Below are 19,079 nucleotides of genomic sequence, written 5' to 3' on the forward strand. Positions count from 1 at the left end.
GGAAAAGCACAGCAGGTCCGGCAGCATCCGAGGAGCAGGAGAATCGACGCTTCCGGGCCGGAGCCCTTCATTCCTGACCTGCTGTGCTTTTCCAGCACCACACACCCCCTCAACTCTAATCTCCAGCATCTGCAGAGCTCGCTGTGTCCCAGTCACAGTATTAGCTGCACCGTTCTGTTCTGAATCTGAGACGTGCCGAAGGTGTCAGCAATGTTAACTTGTCAGAGCTGTGTGCATTGGCGTTTCAGGACGGAGACACTTTCTTTAAAAATAAAGGAATTGATTTGCAACAGTGAAGCAGTGCAGTCCAGCGTTGTACCTGGGAATGTTGCATTTCTGTTGCATTTCACCGTGGAACAGTGCTGCCAAGGTATCTGCTATAGGAGGGTGCTCCACTTATCTGGTCCCGTCCTCTGTAGGTTACTGCATTTCAAGTGCACACACTTTCTGTACTGTAATTACGTGGCCCTTTCGTTTACGAGTAATTATTCATTTACTCGTACTACATTTAAATAGCACGTTCCATGCTCCCATTATATCTGTCGAAGTTCACATTGTCCCCACGTCGACTCCATCTACCGTAATGACTTAATCTCTTAACCATCTCGGTATCCTCTGCAAATTTAGCTCCCACAATGTTGGTCCCTTCATTCGAGTTATCCACATGGATTGGAAATAGGTGGGCTCTCTGGCGTTTAGGATGAGGTAGGGGCTGTAGTGGTGTTGGGGTAGTACCCCTCCCTTTGAGTCAGAAGGCCTAGGATCATGTCCCACCAGCTCCAGAGATGTGTAATAACAGTTCTGAACAGGTTGATTATAAAGTATGAAGATTAGGGTGACCTTGTTGAAACACAGAAAACTCTGAGGGGCTACCCACTAAGAGGTCTCTCCCAAGGCTGGGATAGCCTGGATGATGGGATAGTCTCCAGATAGGGCTATGACAATTTAACATAAGGTTGAAGAGCAATTTCTTCACTAAATTATGAACCTTTGAAGTTTTTCCAAATCCATAGGATTGTGGATTATTGAAAGTTGACACGGATAGCTCTTTGCAGCCTCGTGAAATCAAGGGAGCAAGGGCCAAAGGGCCATGCTGTCGATAAATGGTTTGAAGGAATTCTTGCTCCTTATACTGAGATATTTTCTAATCGACCTGTCCTGAGATGTTATTCCGTATCTCTGACGCTACCTCCTGGCTCAGAGGCAGGGGTAGCCTTGTTTTTAGCTCGTTGAGAAATCTTTTGTGTTTGTGTTTGGCTGCACTTCAGCCCCACCCTCCTGATCTTTGGACATCCGGTGTGGAAACACCGGTTTCTGGGCCTGGTCAAGCTGGCAATAAACAGGTCCAGGCAGGGGAGGGGTTTATCTCTGCTGACTGCCTGCCCCTTTTCCGTGGTTACATACAAACCTAGGGGTGATTGGAAGGGAGCGGATGCTTTTGATGCCTTTAGAGCGAGATAGGTGCTTTATTTATCCCTTCAGCTCCATCTTGATTTAGCCCCTTCCCACTCTCCCTACTCCTCCCTCATTTCCATAGACTCCCTGTAGTGTGGAACCAGGAATTCAGACTATTGAGTCCACACTGGCTCTCCGAAGAGCATCCCACCCAGACCCACTCCCCTATCCTGTAACCCTGCCTTTACCATGGCTAACCCACCTGACCATCCCTGGATACTACGGGCAATTTAGCATGGCCACTCCACCTAACATGCACATCTTTGGACTGTGGGAGGAAACCCACACAGACACGGGGAGAATGTGCAAACTCCACACAGACAGTCGCCTGAGGTTGGAATCGAACCTGGGTCCTGGCACTATGAGGCAGCAGTGCTATTCACTGAGCCACCGTGCCACCATCCTGATGGTTTTCAGTTTCCCATAATGACCTTTGCATGTAAGTGTCCAATTAACAGCATGCGTCATAGAGTCGTAGAGATGTACAGCACGGAAACAGACCCTTCAGTCCAACCTGTCCATGCCGACCAGATATCCCAACCCAATCTAGTCCCACCTGCCAGTGCCCAGCCCATATCCCTCCAAACCCTTCCTATTCATATACCATCCAAACGCCTTTTAAATGTTGCAATTGTACCAGCCTCCACCACTTCCTCTGGCAGCCCATTCCATGCACACACCACCCTCTGCATGAAAAAGTTGCCCCTTAGGTCCTTTTTATATCTTTCCCCTCTCATCCAAAACTTATGCCCTCTAGTTCTGGACTCCCCCACCCCAGGGAAAAGTCCTTGCCTATTTATCCTACCCATGCCCCTCACGATTTTATAAAACTCTATAAGGTCACCCCTCAGCCTCCGACGCTCCAGGGAAAACAGCCCCAGCCTGTTCACCCTCTCCCTATAGCTCAAATCCTCCAACCCTGGCAACATCCTTGTAAATCTTTTCTGAACTCTTTCAAGTTTCACAACATCTTTCCGATAGGAAGGAGACCAGAATTGCATGCAATATTCCAACAGTGGCCTAACCAATGTCCAGTACAGTCATAACATGACCTCCCAACTCCTGTACTCAATACTCTGACCAATAAAGGAAAGCATACCAAACGCTTTTTTCACCATCCTATCTACCTGCGACTCCACTTTCAAGGAGCTATGAACCTGCACTCTAAAGTCTCTTTGTTCAGCCACACTCCCTAGGACCTTACCTTTAAGTGTATAAGTCCTGCTAAGATTTGCTTTCTCAAAATGCAGCACCTCACATTTATCTAAAATAAACTTCATTTGCCACTCCTCAGCCCATTGGCCCATCTGATCAAGGTCCCATTGTAATCTGAGGTAACCTTCTTCACTGTCCACTACACCTCCAATTTTGGTGTCATTTGCAAACTTACTAACTGTACCTCTTATGCTCGCATCCAAATCATTTATATAAATGACAAAACATAGAGGACCCAGCACTGATCCTTGTGGCACTCCACTGATCACAGGCCTCCAGTCTGCAAAAAACAACCCTCCACCACCACTTTCAGCCTTCTACCTTTGAGCCAGTTCTGTATCCAAATGGCTAGTTCCCCCTTTATTCCATGAGATCTAACCTTGCTAACCAGTCTCCCATGGGGAACCTTGTCGAAAGCTTTACTGAAGTCCATGTCGATCACATCTACTGCTCTGCCCTTATCAATTCTCTTTGTTACTTCTTCAAAAAACTCAATCAAGTTTGTGAGACATGATTTCCCACGCATAAAGCCATGTTGACTGTCCCTAATCAGTCATGCCTTTCCAAATACGTACATCCTGTCTCTCAGGATTCCCTCCAACAACTTACCCACCATCGCCATCAAGCTCACCAGTCTATAGTTCCCTGGCTTGTCCTTACCACCCTTCTTAAACAGTGACACCACGTTTGCCAACCTCCAGTCTTCCAGCACCTCCCCTGTGACTATCGATGATACAAATATCTCAGCAAGAGGCCCAGCAATCACTTCCCTAGCTTCCCACAGAGTTCTCGGGTACACCTGATCAGGTCCTGGGGATTTATCCACTTTTATACATTTCAAGACATCCAGCACTTTCTCCTCTGTAATATGGACATTTTTCAAGATATCACCATCTATTTCCCTACAGTCTATATCTTCAATATCCTTTTCCACAGTAAATACTGATGTAAAATACTTGTTTAGTATCGTCCCCATCTCCTGCAGTTCCACACAAAGGCTGCCTTGCTGATCTTTGAGGTGCCCTATTCTCTCCCTAATTACCCTTTTGTCCTTAATGTATTTGTAAAAATTCCTTGGATTCTCTTTAACCCTATTTGCCAAAGCTATCTCATGTCCCCTTTTTGCCCTCCTGATTTCCCTCTTAAGTATACTCCTACTGCCTTTATATTCTTCTAAGGATTTCCTCAATCTATCCTGTCTATACCTGACATATGCTTCCTTCTTTTTCTTAACCAAACCCTCAATTTCTTTAGTCATCCAGCATTCCCTATACCTGCCAGCCTTTCCTTTCACACTAACAGGAATATACTGTTTCTGGATTCTCGTTATCTCATTTCTGAAGGCCTCCCATTTTCCAGTCTTCCCTTTACCTGCAAACTTCTGCGCCCAATCAGTTTTCGAAAGTTCTGGCCTAATACCGTTAAAATTGGCCTTTCTCCAATTTAGATTACTTACAGTGTGGAAACAGGCCCTTCAGCCCAACAAGTCCACACCGACCCTCCGAAGAGTAACCCACCCAGACCCATTCCCTACATGTACTCCTTCACCTAACACTACGGCAATGTAACATGGCCATTTCACCTAACCTACACATTTTTGGACTGTGGGAGGAAACCAGAGCACCCAGAGGGACCCCACACAGACATGGGGAGAATGAGCAAACTCCACGCAGACAATTGCCTGAGGTGGGAATTGAACCCGGGTGTCTGGCGCTGTGAGGCAGCAGTGCTAACCACTGTGCCACCCTTTAGAACTTCAACTTTTAGATTTGGTCTATCCTTTTCCATCACTGATTTAAAACTAATAGAATTATGATCACTGGCCCCCACTGACACCTCAGTCACCTGCCTTGCCTTATTTCCCAAGAGTAGGTCAAGTTTTGCACCTTCTCTAGTAGGTACATCACTTAATGAATTAGAAAATTAAGTACACACTTAACAAATTCATCTCCATCTAAACCCTTAACACTGTGGCAGTCCCAGTCTATGTTTGGAAAGTTAAAATCCTTGACCATAACCACCCTAATATTCTTACAGATAACTGAAATCTCCTTGCAAGTTTGTTTCTTAATTTCCCTCTGACTATTAGAGGGGTCTATAATACAATCCCAATAAGGTGATCATCCCTTTCTTATTTCTCAGTTCCACCCAAATAACTTCCCTGGATGTATTTCTGGGAATATCCTCCCTAAGTACAGCTGTAATGCTATCCCTTATCAAAAATGCCGCTCCCCCTCCTCTCTTGCCTCCCTTTCTATCCTTCCTGTAGCATTTGTATCCTGGAACATTAAGCTGCCAGTCCTGCCCATCCCTGAGCCATGTTTCTGTAATTGCTATGATATCCCTGTCCCATGTTCCTAACAATGCCCTGAGTTCATCTGCCTTCCCTGTTAGGCCCCTTGCATTGAAAAAACTGCAGTTTAATTTATTAGTCCTACCTTGTCCCTGCCTGCCCTGACTGTTTGACTCACTTCTGTTCTCAACTGTATCAGTCTCAGATCGATCTCTTTCCTCACCATCCCCTGGGTCCCACCTCCCCACCTTACCAGTTTAAATCCTCCCGAGCAGCTCTAGCAAATTTCCCTGCCATTATTTTAGTCCCCTTCCAATTTACATGCAATCCATTCTTCTTGTACAGGTCACTTCTACCTCAAAAGAGAGTCCAATGATCCAAAAATGTGAATCCTTTTCCTATACACCAACTCCTCAGCCATGCATTCATCTGCTCTATCCTCCTATTCCTGCCCTCACTAGCTCGTAGCATTGGGAGTAATCCAGATATTACTACCCTTGAGGACCTCCTTTTTAAATTCATGCCTAACTCTCTGTAATCTCCTTTCAGAATCTCAACCTTTTCCCTTCCTATATCATTGGTTCCAATGTGGACAATGACCTCCTGCTGGCCCCTCTCCCCTGTGAGCACATTCTGCATCCTCTCTGAGACATCCTTGATCCTGGTACCATGGAAGCAATACACCATTCTGATTTTTTGCTACTGGCCACAGAAACATCTCTCTATACCTCGGTCTAGAGAGTCCCCTAACACAATTGATCTCTTGGAACCCGATGTGCCCCTCATTGCATTATAGCCAGTCTCAATATGAGAAACATTCCCCTGAGAATCCAAAACATTTTCCAAAACAGCATACCTGTTTGAAATGGGAATAGCCACAGAAGACCCCTGCACTACCTGCCTACCTCTCTTACCTTTCCTGGAGTTAATCCATCTATGCGACTGTACCTGTGGCTTTTCTCCCTTTCCTATAACTGCCATCCATCACATCCCCTTACTCTTGTAAATTCCTCATTGCCTCCAACTGTCGCTCTAACCATGGGTGTTTTACTGGTGGTGGTGGATAGTTAAAAACCAAAAAAAAAGTCATGGTGATTTTGTCATGAGGACAAAAAAAAATTGGTTCTGTGTAACAGCACTTTCGGATATTGAAACAAAAAGTTTTAATTTAACTCAAATAATTGACAAAATTCGTTTACAAACACAAAAAGAAACTGGGGAAAGCCTGGATTTAACAATAGGACAAGGCACCAGCAGTGATGTAGGACACCTCTTGCAAAGCAAACATTGCTTGTAGCATCTCCAACATGGTACTGATTAGCCCAGAGAGAGAGACTGTGGCCATTTTTTGACCTTGGCCTGTACTTTGACCTCAACCAACTGCAAATTGAGTAGTCCCATAAATGACAGGGTTACCAGGATGTCTGTTATCCCTTTTTATTCAATCTAAACATCTCACATCCAAACATCCAAAGATATGCATGTTAGGTGAATTGGCCATGCTAAACTGCCCATAGTGTTCAGGGGCTTGTAGGTTAGGTGTGTTAGTCAGGGGGAAATGTAGAGGAATAGGTTAGGGTTTGGGTGGGTTACTGTTCAGAGGGTTGGTGTGGACTTACTGGGCCGAAGGGCCTGTTTCCACACTGGAGAGATTCTAATTACAAAATCTAAACATGTATAGTGCTGCTCAATGTTGACTGCATTCCCCCCTGCTTCTCATTAATAGCCCCAACATTCCCAGGACTTTTGTATGCAGAGCCAGTAGCTGATGGGGGGGGGGGGGGGGGGGTGACACCAGGTATTTCATTCCTTTGTCTAGGCCAATGGATATTGCTTTCATCTCCAGAGTTTGCTAATTGGAAGCAGGACTGTCCGAAAGCTAGTGCTTCCAATTAAACCTGTTGGACTATAACCTGGTGTTGTGTGATTTTTAACTTGGTTGCAGGATGTGAGATTTCATTGGAGATTAGATTAGATTAGATTCCCTAGTGTGGAAACAGGCCCCTCAGCCCAACCAGTCCACACTGACCCTCTGAAGAGTAACTCACCCAGACCCATTTCCCTCTGACTAATGTACCTAACACTATGGGCAATTTAGCATGGCCAATTCACCTGACCTGCACATCTTTGGACTGTGGGAGGAAACCGGAGCACCTGGAGGAAACCCATGCAGACACAGGAAGAATGTGTAAACTCCACACAGACAGTCTCCCAAGGCTAGAATCCAACCTGGGACCCAGGTGGGGCACCAGTGTCACTTACTGGAAGCTGCCTGCTGTGTCCGAGAATGCAGGAAGCGTTAGTGTCATAAAAGCATGAACCCACAAACAAATTCCCAGTCATTAGGCAGAGACAAAGGGTTTGATTGCTGTTAGTGACTGAGAGGTTCTTTGGCAGTTGAGATTGAGGCTGTTCACCACTGGCCTGACATTCCTGATGTTTAATTATAGGGGAGAGGGAGGGAGTTTCTAATTGAAAATGAATGAATCTACCATTTCCCCTGGGCGCCAGTGTCTGAAATGACCAATTCCTCTCCGACCAATTATTCACTTACCTTCCTGATGTTTCTCCCAAACAGGTTGTTTAGACAATATCCAGCCTTCCCTGTGCTGATTGTGGGATCTTGCTGTGTGAACATGGTCAGCTGTGGCTTTCCATGACCCAGCAGACAAAGTGTGAAATCCTTATCAGTCACATTCTCCAGAGAGAGAGTGAGTTTAAGCTTCAAACTGGGGAGAAATAGACCATCTGTACCCCTTGTCCTAGCTTCACATCAAGTCCTATTCACTCAGCACCTTGTGCTCCCCGGGGAATTGTCTGCAGTGTTTATTAATTGGGAGGACGACTGATTCGATTTCAACTTGAAGGCATTCACAGGACACTGTGCGCCAACTTTTCCTTGAAGTTCACAGTTACAGAGTTAGAAAGCACGAAAACAGACCCTTCATCCAGCTCAGCTGCACCAACTCGACACCCCAACCTGACCTCATTCCATTTGCCATATCCCTCTAAACCCTTCCGTTTCATGTACCCACCTGCCTTCCCACCTATGTTTGTTCCATCCACACTCTTGGCTATAATGCATTCATTCTCCTCATCAAAATCATTCATATCCATTGTAAACAGTTGAGGCCCCACCACTGATCCCTGCAGTACCCCACTTATTACTGGCTGCCATCTTCTGACCCTCATTATTCATAATCACCACTCATAGAGACGTACAGCACAGAAACAGACCCTTTGGCCCAACTTGTCCATGATGACAAGATTTCCTAAATTAATCTAGTTTGCCATTTGCCAGCACCCAGCCCATATCCCTCCAAACCCTTCCTATTCATATACCCATCCAAATGCCTTTTAAATGTTGCAATTGTACCAGCCTCCTCCACTTCCTCTGGCAGCTCATTCCATACACACACCACACTCTGCGTGAAGTTGCCCCTTAGGTCCCTTTTAAATCTTTCCCCTCTCTCACCTTAAACCTACACTCTCTGGTTTTGGATTCTTTTGACACTCTTTCTGTAACAAACCGAAGATTGAGCAAACTCTGATAGTTTGCTGCACACTTCGCCTCAAGGTTTGAGAAAAGTTTTAAAATAAAGGATGCCCATTTAATACAGAGATGAGGAAATCAACCTTTTCTGAGATTTGGGAGTCTCCTTTCCTCAAAAGGCAGTTTATGCCAAATATTTAAATATGTTTAAGGCAGAAGTTGATCGAATGATAGAATCCCTACCGTGTGGAAACAGGCCCTTCAGCCCAACAAATCCACACTGACCCTTTGAAGAGTATCCCACCCAAACTCATTCCCTGTCATTTACCCCTAACAGATCGCTGAACACTATGGGCAATTTAGCACGACCAATTCACCTGACCTGCACATCCTTGGGCTGTGAGAGGAAACCGGAGCACCCGGAGGAAACCTATGCAGATACGGGGAGAATGTGCAAACTCCACAAAGTGCTAATCACTGAGCCACCGTGCTGCCCCTTGGTAATCTATCTTGGTAATCAAGGGAGTAAAAGATTATTGGTGATGTAGGACTATCCAATTAATCCTTTTCTCCTACCTTTTCCTCAGAGTGCTGGAAAATCTTCATATGTAGCAAACGTCTTTTTAAAAGTTACGATTGAACATGCTTGAGCGAATGCATTGCAATTCATAATAAGTCACCACATTAACAAAATGCTTTTTATGTCCCCGCTGGTTCTTTCACCAATTATCTTTTAATTGCATCTTCTGGTTTCCTGGCTCCTCTGCCATTGATGACGTTTTCTCCTTATGTACTCTATCAAGTTATATATTTAAAACGATGGACTTCAAGGATTTTAACCCAGCGTCTTGGGAGGAATGGTAATATTTACCGACATCATAGTGGTGTTTTAAGGGCACACAGCAGAACTTCCATTGGACCTGCTGCCTGTTCCCTTCTCAGTGGGAAACACAGTGAGGTAAAAAAGCAGACTGAAGCATTTGTGCTGTTACCTAGCTGCATTTTAATAGCACGCAGAAGGGTACTAACCCTTTGCAAATGAAATATATTTGCTGTTAACCTTCTAAGTATCTAAGCAATTTGCTGTGAATTTGCTGTTTTACATTTCTTTGCAGTGACTTGAGAAGCCCTGAGATAATCCATCCATCCATCAGAGCTCTGATGGAGAGTCACCTCAACTCGAATACCTTGTGAATACCTTGATTCAGTTGAAGGTGATAGGCTGGTTGTAGGAACAAAGTACAGCAGATGCTGGAATCTGTTCTGAAAACAATAAATGCTGGAGATCACAGCGGGTCAGACAGCATCCACAGAGAGAGAGCAAGCTAACCTTTTGAGTTGAGGTGACTCTCCATCAGAGCTCTGATGGATGGATGGATTATCTCAGGGCTTCTCAAGTCACTGCAAAGAAATGTAAAACAGCAAATTCACAGCAAATTGCTTAGATACTTAGAAGGTTAACAGCAAATATATTTCATTTGCAAAGGGTTAGTACCCTTCTGCGTGCTATTAAAATGCAGCTAGGTAACAGCACAAATGCTTCAGTCTGCTTTTTTACCTCACTGTGTTTCCCACTGAGAAGGGAACAGGCAGCAGGTCCAATGGAAGTTCTGCTATGTGCCCTTAAAACATCACCATGATGTCGGTAAATATTACCATTCCTCCCAAGATGCTGGGTTAAAATCCTTGAAGTCCATCGTTTTAAATATATAACTTCTCTTAATTTTCACTGTTGGACCACATTGCGTCAAGAGGTGAGAGAGTTTTAAACTGAGGGTCTCAAGTTGAAATGCTTGTGACTGGGATGGTTAACCTCACCATGATGTGGAGATGCTGGTGTTGGACTGGGGCGGACAGAATTAAAAATCGTATAACACCAGGTTATAGTCCCAACAGGTTTATTTGGAAGTACAAGTACCATGCCATCTGTGCATTTCTACAAGAGATTGAACCATGGAGGAGGGAAAATGAGTTCTTGTGCTACAAATGGTTTGAGTCCTGTGCTAGGATGCATTTGCCATGGGGAGGTGCATTCATAACATGGCTAAAGGTGAAAGTGATGACTGCAGATGCTGGAGTCAAAATTAGAGTGGTGCTGGAAAAGCACAGCAGGTCAGGCAGCATCTGAGGAGCAGGAAAATCGACGCTTCGGGCAGGAGCCCTTCATCAGGAATGCCCAAAGCGTCAATTTTCCTGCTCCTCAGATGCTGCCTGACCTGCTGTGCTTTTCCAGCACCTCGCGAATCTAAACAGATTAGCTATCAGCCTGTAAGTTCTTCCAATCTAAAAAGGGAGTGTTTCCTGGTCAGCCATGTTGCAGGAGGCAATGGTAAATCACTGCAGGGCTTTGTCCACAAGTGTGGACCAATCCAAAGGACATCCATGGCTCAACATTTGGAAACCAGGATGGAAGAGAAAACAGAGGGCAAAAGGGAAGTTTTGTGAGCAACTGTGTCACTGTGCGACCTACATTTTACCTGCATTCTATGTGGTGGACACATTATATTCTCAACGCTCTGGTAAAAATCCAGACTTTGACAAGGCACTGCCCAAAGCACTGAATATCAGCACTTTCCCACTCACTGGTCAGAGAACGAGGGACTGCACATTATTTTCACTCCAATAAATGGGGAGGAGATGCAAGAGGAAAATGAGAAAGTACATCCAGGAAAACAAACAGTGAAAATGAAATGGTCTGTAGTTAGTGTCTATGATGAGAAAGATAGGCTGTTCTTGCAATCTACCTCCCCTTCTGGCTGTGAGGTAAAGACACATATCTTTTAGTTCCAAACAGCCACTTTCTCTGTGGCTTAACCGCACGTTCTTCACGTCCCTCCCCCTAGCACTTACTCCAAGTTATACCCACTCTCACAATACTCAGGCTGGGGCCATGCCACCACCTCGGAGCTGACAGTGAGCAAATCATTCATGTGCCAGAGGCTACAGTTTCTTCATGTAACAGTACCCCATACAGTTGATGCAATGGCCACAGTGAGGTATTGACTTACATTCACACCAAGCCAAAGGTCGTCATGAGCACTGTACCTTGTGCTATGTTCATTGTCAGGTTAAAGACACTCCTGGGGAAAACTGTCATTTATTGCTCATCCCTCAGTGCTCCCGGGAGCTAACGAATTTTCTTGTAGCTATTCTTTGTAATGCGCTAATATAAATCGGGGACTTGCTGGGCCCTTTCTGACAGCAGTCAAGAGTCAACCAAGTTGGGGCAGAATAACTGGGATTCACGTCACAAACAGACTGGAATAAGGAGGAAGGTTTCCTTTTCCCAACTTTAAGGCACTTTCCTCTCCAGTCAACTCCGCTACTTACCAAGGTCACAAATTTGTCACAAGCTTGAAATAAGACAATTGATTACAATCAATATTTAAATACACACAAACACCTTAGAATAGACAAATCTACCTGTGAGCACTTTCTTGAGGCATGATGGGAATTGTAGTCAATACTGTAGGAATGCTGGGATATATTGCCATTCTTGTGGGAACCAAGCGAAGATTGTAAGTTGTAACAATTATCCCTGGCCGTGCAGAGCAGAGGGAAAGCTGAAGGTTGCCACCTAAGCCAAAAGACTAAAGGCTGAGGGAGAAGAGGGGGGGGACCGTGCATCACCGATCATAAACAGTATTGAAACGTTTGTATCTAGAGAAGCCATTCTGGGCAACCAGGTGAACCATGATCCCAGCATATGCCTCTGTAAAATGCACACTAATTGTACCCAAGACTTGAAAGTGGCTGTTTTAAAATGACCACAATAAACCCTTTTGAAAACATTTTATTGAAAATTCAATACATTGCAGCGTGAAGATAACAACCGCTGAACAAAGCTTTAAAATCTTACCCTATTGCTCCTACATCACCGATTATGCATATATCAACAGCACTAACTAATTCTAATTAAGGACATGAATATGTACTGTCAAAGAAAAGGTGAGTACTTTAATTGTAGAAACCAGTGCACACTGTATGGTGTATGCTGTGGTATTGGCTCATTTCCCTGGAAGGCTATTGAGTGTCACCATGGTGACTGACCACCCTCAGTTCATTGGGTAGCAACACGATGGCATAGGCCTACCAATCACATGGCACCGAAGTGAGTTTTGTCAGAGACTATTAAGGGGTGAGACTCCAAATATGAACACGGCATCTGTTCATTTGGCCGAATGAGTCAATTGTATCACAATATATCATTCTACAGCCATTTTATGCTGAGGTCATGATGAGGATAGAACAAGGCTTCCTGTTATTGGCTGAGTTCTAACCTTAAAAAGCAATTATTCCAAACAGGAATGAATTATGTGGGGAGATGAGAGGAGTAGGGACTGTTGTCCCGAGAGCAGTGTAGGTTATGGGAGTGGACAAAGTATAGGTGCTACTTAATAGTGTAGGAAATCTGTTATTAGTGTTGGGATGTTTAGGAAAAGGCTTTTAGATGATTAGCAAGAGGACAGATGGAGACTTTTTAAAAAAAAATATAGTCAGTTATGATGAGTGGGAACACACTGCCTAAAAGTGTAGCGGAAACAGGTTCAATGGTTGAGTAAGAGAATTGGGAAACAGCCCTGATGGAGTTGGCACAGTTATGAGCTGAGGCTGATCGCCTCCTTCAACATACAACTTTTCTAAAAGTAATGCCTCTTTTCATCCAGCTGTGGCCCATGCCTCGTCTTGTGTCAGATAATATTACAACTTACTGCTTCAAAAATCTTTTGCGGTAGGAATGTGGCCGAGAGATCAGCAAAGTGTCGAAGTAAAACTTTGGCAAAGGAGGGGTGTAGAAATGAACCCTATGGAGAATGAAGGGACAACTGTTACTCCACTGTAGAAAACTGCTGGGCAGCTCGCCAGTGCCAGAAATCCATGAACGGTTTCACCCAGGAAGTGAAGATGGCATGTTGAACCATCATTGGCGTTCCATTGGTTGTGAGGAGCTCCTCACAAGCTCTACATTAAAGCAAGCCTGGTAATGCGTATCTCACTCTACATGAAGCCAGGACCTAGTTATCCAAAAGCAGAAACATGTCAAATAACATGGTGCTGACATTTGCAGTTTCCTTATGACTGGGGACATTTACCAGTGTCACCAGTTCCCAAAAAGATGCATGGGCGTTTGTTGTTGATGGGAGGTGGGAATGTTTGGGAAATAGCTACACTTCTCACAGTTACAAAACATTTCTGTCCTCAGGGTTATGAAAGAAAGATGCACAGGAATTAAGAAACAGATCAGTCCGATGCATATTGAATAGTGGATAAGTTGAATGGCCTACTCTTGCTTTATGTTTCACTCCAGCAATGAACTGAGGAATTATTTTCATGAGAGTGAAATATGGTGAGAGAAGGTGGAATGGAGAACATAAGGGCCATTTTAATAATGAGAATCTGGCATTGATTCTGGAAAGGTGTTGCCTGATCTCCTGATAGAGAAGTGGTTGATGGCCAAGACTCATGGGAGGCAGCCACATTTCAAAGCTTGGAATTCCATTTCTGCTATCTTCAGTGCATTTCCAGTTATTAACACACACACACACATATATTAGTTTCATATCTTATAATAGTATATTTTATCAATAGACTCCATTTTTAAGTTCTGCAATAAATAGTGCCATAACACTTCATACTTAATGCACGCAAGACTAAACAGGCAATAATGCTATCTACAAATACATTTGAGTTAGCAGCTCATGAGATGATGCTTTAAACCAAGATTAATGTTTAGAATTTAATCAATGAATGATTATTGCATTTCTAAAATCACAAACAACCCAAGTCTTAATGAACAATAAAATAAGAGCGCCCACATGACCGCATTTGCTGCTGGTATGAAGGATGTACAGGCTTTGATTATCCATCCTGAACCATCCCTGAGCTCTGCTCCTTGAACTCCTGCTGTCATGTGTGTCGCTGGTCCATGGGAATGTCTCAGACATCGAACTACAGTGACGGAAGGAACAGTCAGCCTTATTCTGACTGGGAGCAGCATCATCAGCGATAGTAATCCCTGGAAGCAATTCACAGGAGGTCCACTTGGCCGATTCTTGGGATGAAGGCCTTGTCTCAAGAAGACAACCTTGGGCCGATAGCCAATGGAAAGGTGATCTTGAAACATGTAAGGTTCTGACGGGATTTGACAACGGTGGATGCTGAGACAATGGGCAGAATCATATAGGTGCATACAGAGTCTGGATGATGTAGGCCTTGGCAAGATTCGTGGCAGAAGTGGACAATTATCTCGACACGGACAGCAACTCATCCCATTGTTGCTGCGTTGGCTGAGTGGTGAGGTGAGTTCTCCATTCACAGCAGCGAGGTGTCAGATAAGGGGGATTCTACCTGTTTAAATGCCTCATTAACACCTCGACTCATCTCGTTCATACTCAGCATCCAAACATGCCAGGCAAGCTAGGTATTGAGAATTTCCCCGAGATGGGAAATCGACGAGGGTACCTGGCAACCTCAGCTCACCACCTATTCTGAAGAGCATGTTGACAACGGGCACCAGCATCTTAGGACACCCTCAATGGGCATTGGCCAAGCACACCCCACATCCATGGATATTGGCATCTGACGTTTGCCAGCCTCTCTGAATCCTCTTGGCACATCTCTGATCCACTTACAGGGCCCTTCTGCACTTCAGTGGGGTACCTCAGGCTGACCCCTGGTAACTCTCAGTGTAACCCCTTCACATAGCAAGGACAGTGTGCTCAGGGACACACACACAGTCAACTCACTCAGGCTGCACCTCCAGGATCCTCACTCTGTACTATAACCTTGAGATGAACATGGGAATTTCTTCACCGAGAGGATTGTTCGGTTTCATCCACAGAGAATACTTGAGACCTGGTCATTGAATATATCAGAGTTAAGCAGATCAAAGGCAGTTAAAAGTTACGAGGTGGCAGACATTAAGTGCAGTTAAGTCCATAATCTGATCAACCATGATCTTACTGAATGGCTGAACAGCCTCAATGGCTACTCCTGCTTCTATGTTTTTGTAATCTTACTGTTACTAGCTGAATGCACCTCAAAGAGGGCACTGATGTTCTGATTAGCTTCATCCAGAAGCTCACTGAAGATGTTACTGAGTATGGTGCCGAAACGTCTGAAAATGAACCTTCCAGCTCAGCGAGCAAACCTACATCCAGATTAGCTTCATTTTAACACTGGCGTTAATGTGAAATGGACTGCAGTTACATCAACTAAAGGTCCTGAGCTTTCGTGGCTCAGTAAAGCAACGGAAGTGTTTCTGTCCTTGCTTTTGAGGAACATATGAAGCATGTTTGAACAAAGATATGGTAACTCCTGTCAGCAGCAGTTTTAAGTGCTGGCACCCAGAGATTCTGAGCTGTTTTGCTTTACATGACACCTCATGGCTTTCACTGCTGTAAACTTTAACACACTCTGACACAAAGACCAGGGTGGGAAGGATGAAGAATGGGTTTTGGAGTCTTCCAATATGTTTCTGATTTTCACTTTGACACCAGCAGCATGGTAACTCAACACTGTTCCAGTTCTGTTAATCATCAGCGTAAACATCCATTGTCTCATCTGTACATGCAGCTCGATATTTAGTGACAAATTACATGCAAATCCTGCCTCACAGAACGGGTCAAATGTAAAATTCCTGCTCTCCTTCCAGGATACCAGTGGGTTGTCTGCCTTCACGGCAGCTCTCATTTCTCGTTGCGTTCTCTGACGAGGAGGACCGGTCTGTTCTGGGCCAGATCCATGATGTTGCAGTGAAGGCACGCGGAGGTGCTGTGCGTGAGGTCAAAGGGCAGGAAGAGAATTCCTGGAACCCAGGGGAAGACCTGGAGGAAAGGCCGGAGGAGGAAGGAGGCGAGGTGTCTGTGGACAATGAAGACCTGAAGAGACCCGCCTTTGTCCGGGTGCTGCGATCGCCCAGTCGGGGAAGAGCAGCGCCTAACTCTTTGCCGAAGCCATTCAGCGTCGAGTACGCGGACAGGGCAGAGAGGTCAGAGCATGACGTGGTCAAACCGGTGTCGACATTGGTCTCTGCCGCACCTTCCAGGCCATCGGTTACCATCCCTGAGGTGACGTCCAGCGCTGGGTCTTCAACCTGTTGTCCACGGTCAGCCAATGAAAGGGCCAGCTCCCCCAGTGGCGACGACGATGATGAAGAGCATGACGAGTTGCTGAAGGTCGGCAGACAGAATAAGGACTTACTGCGCTGAGCAACCCGGGAAACCTTCGAGGCGAGGTTGCCTGAATCCCCTCGACAAGCTATCCAGATGTCCTCTTGAGACGTCCCTCGGAGGCGGCTGAAGCCGCTGGTGTGCTGCGGTTTGTGGTTAGCCTGCCAGCGCCTCCGGGGGTGTCCATCAGGAGAACATCCCAGACACTGGGGGAGCGCGCTGCGTGGAGGACGGCAAGAACTGCTCCTTGCTGCAGTGGACTGGGCAACAACACTCCTCTTCCAAGAGCTCCTGGACACACTGTGTACCTGTAAAAAAAAATAACATTTCAGAAATAAATCTTTCACGGGCACACTGCGTGTGATCTAGGTTGGGTCAACAGTATAGCATTGATTTCCACTGCTCTCCTGTGTTCATTAGCAGTAATGGCCTCAAGGTGGGCACTAGTGGCCTTGACGCTTTCTTATGACTGGCACCATTTTGAAAGGAGCCTTCAGACAGGTGTCTGAAGTACCTGCCTGTTTTGGGAGAGAGATATGTTTAAAGGGGGAGATGCAGGTCCTGCGATGCGAACAAGACGATGCCTGCCAGTTAAGGTTTATCAGTTTCCAAAAATGGGCCAGTCCAAGTTAAATATCAAATCACTTTACTGGGTCTGTATCCCCAAGCACCGAGTCTGTTCCCTTGCCACCTTGGGACTCCATCTTCCCTCCCCTCCCGTTATAATAAAGTTTGGAACAACCTCATTCATGGCACCAACTGTATGTTCTTTGGAGAAACCCACCTGAGGGATCAAAAGCTCACCTTGTTCCCGCTGAGCTGGGGAATTCCAGTGTTTCCTCATGTTACATTTGAGCATTCCACCTCATGAGGGCTATTGTGCCCCCAATGAATGGAGGTAATGATGACCCTGGGTCTGAGGTCATGGATTTATTACAATGGGGACCATGCACTTGCAGGGGAGATGGGAACTGGAAATTGGCCAGTTTTACTCCAGATATTCTGCTCTGCTGGTTTCATCGCCCAAGTGGGGAAGGAGAGAAATACCCTGCTCGGACTCTTACAAAGTGCTCAGACTCAGGTCTTCGTGATTAGCAAGTACACTGGCACCATACATGTTGATTGTGTTTGAGGTGATGGGCTAAGCTTGAACCAAAGCCACCCATAAAAGGTGAGGTTGGATATTGATTTCAGCTTACCACAGGGTATGTCCTTCTCTATTAGGGATAAACGCACCAACCATATAACATGGATTGGTAGAACAGGATATGGGTCGTCACGGGTAAGAATACAACACAGATAACGCTAACTGGGAAACTACTATGCTAATATCCTACTTCTACTATTTGCAAACTGACCATCAGACATGGGACGAGAACATTCTGTCTGGTGAAGACAGTAATAATTGACAGCAATGTACAGTATATCCTCTCAAACATGTATGCTCACCACAGCTCAATTTTAACACAGTTCGCACCAACATCATTCTCGTGATTCTGCACCGCACATCCCCCAAGGCCAAAACCGCACATCCCCCAAGGCTAACACCGCACATCCCCCAAGGCCAACACCGCACATCCCCCAAGGCCAAAACCACACATCCCCCAAGGCCAAAACCACACATCCCCCAAGGCCAACACCGCACATCCCCCAAGGCCAAAACCACACATCCCCCAAGGCCAACACCGCACATCCCCCAAGGCCAAAACCGCACATCCCCCAAGGCCAACACCGCACATCCCCCAAGGCCAACACCACACATCCCCCAAGGCCAAAACCGCACATCCCCCAAGGCCAACACCGCACATCCCCCAAGGCCAACACCACACATCCCCCAAGGCCAAAACCGCACATCCCCCAAGGCCAAAACCGCACATCCCCCAAGGCCAAAACCGCACATCCCCCAAGGCTAACACCGCACATCCCCCAAGGCCAAAACCGCACATCCCCCAAGGCTAACACTGCACATCCCCCAAGGCTATCACCGCACATCCCCCAAGGCCAACACCACACATCCCCCAAGGCCAACACCGCACATCCACCAAGGCCAACACCGCACATCCCCCAAGGCTAACACCACACATCCCCCAAGGCTAACACCGCACATCCCCCAAGGCTAACACCGCACATCCCCCAAGGCCAACACCGCACATCCCCCAAGGCCAACACCACACATCCCCCAAGGCCAAAACCGCACATCCCCCAAGGCCAAAACCACACATCCCCCAAGGCTAACACCGCACATCCCCCAAGGCCAAAACCGCACATCCCCCAAGGCTAACACTGCACATCCCCCAAGGCTAACACCGCACATCCCCCAAGGCCAACACCACACATCCCCCAAGGCTAACACCACACATCCCCCAAGGCCAACACCGCACATCCCCCAAGGCTAACACCGCACATCCCCCAAGGCTAACACCGCACATCCCCCAAGGCCAACACCACACAT

The 19,079-nt window shown here is 46.0% G+C and overlaps 1 protein-coding gene across 2 annotated transcripts in view; it reads right to left on the reverse strand.

The window, feature by feature from the left end:
- Positions 1-14,007: 14,007 nt before the first annotated feature.
- Positions 14,008-19,079, reverse strand: part of LOC140486003 (protein FAM124A) — a 41,607-nt gene continuing 36,535 nt past the window's right edge. For both annotated transcript variants that reach the window (XM_072584520.1, XM_072584522.1), the window contains exon 4: positions 14,008-16,935. In XM_072584520.1, coding sequence (XP_072440621.1) covers positions 16,081-16,935 — 855 coding nt within the window. In that variant the 3' untranslated portion in view covers positions 14,008-16,080. The remainder of the gene's footprint in view (positions 16,936-19,079) is intronic.

Source organism: Chiloscyllium punctatum, chromosome 15, assembly GCF_047496795.1.
Source record: "Chiloscyllium punctatum isolate Juve2018m chromosome 15, sChiPun1.3, whole genome shotgun sequence".
NCBI classification, from domain to species: Eukaryota; Metazoa; Chordata; class Chondrichthyes; order Orectolobiformes; family Hemiscylliidae; genus Chiloscyllium; species Chiloscyllium punctatum.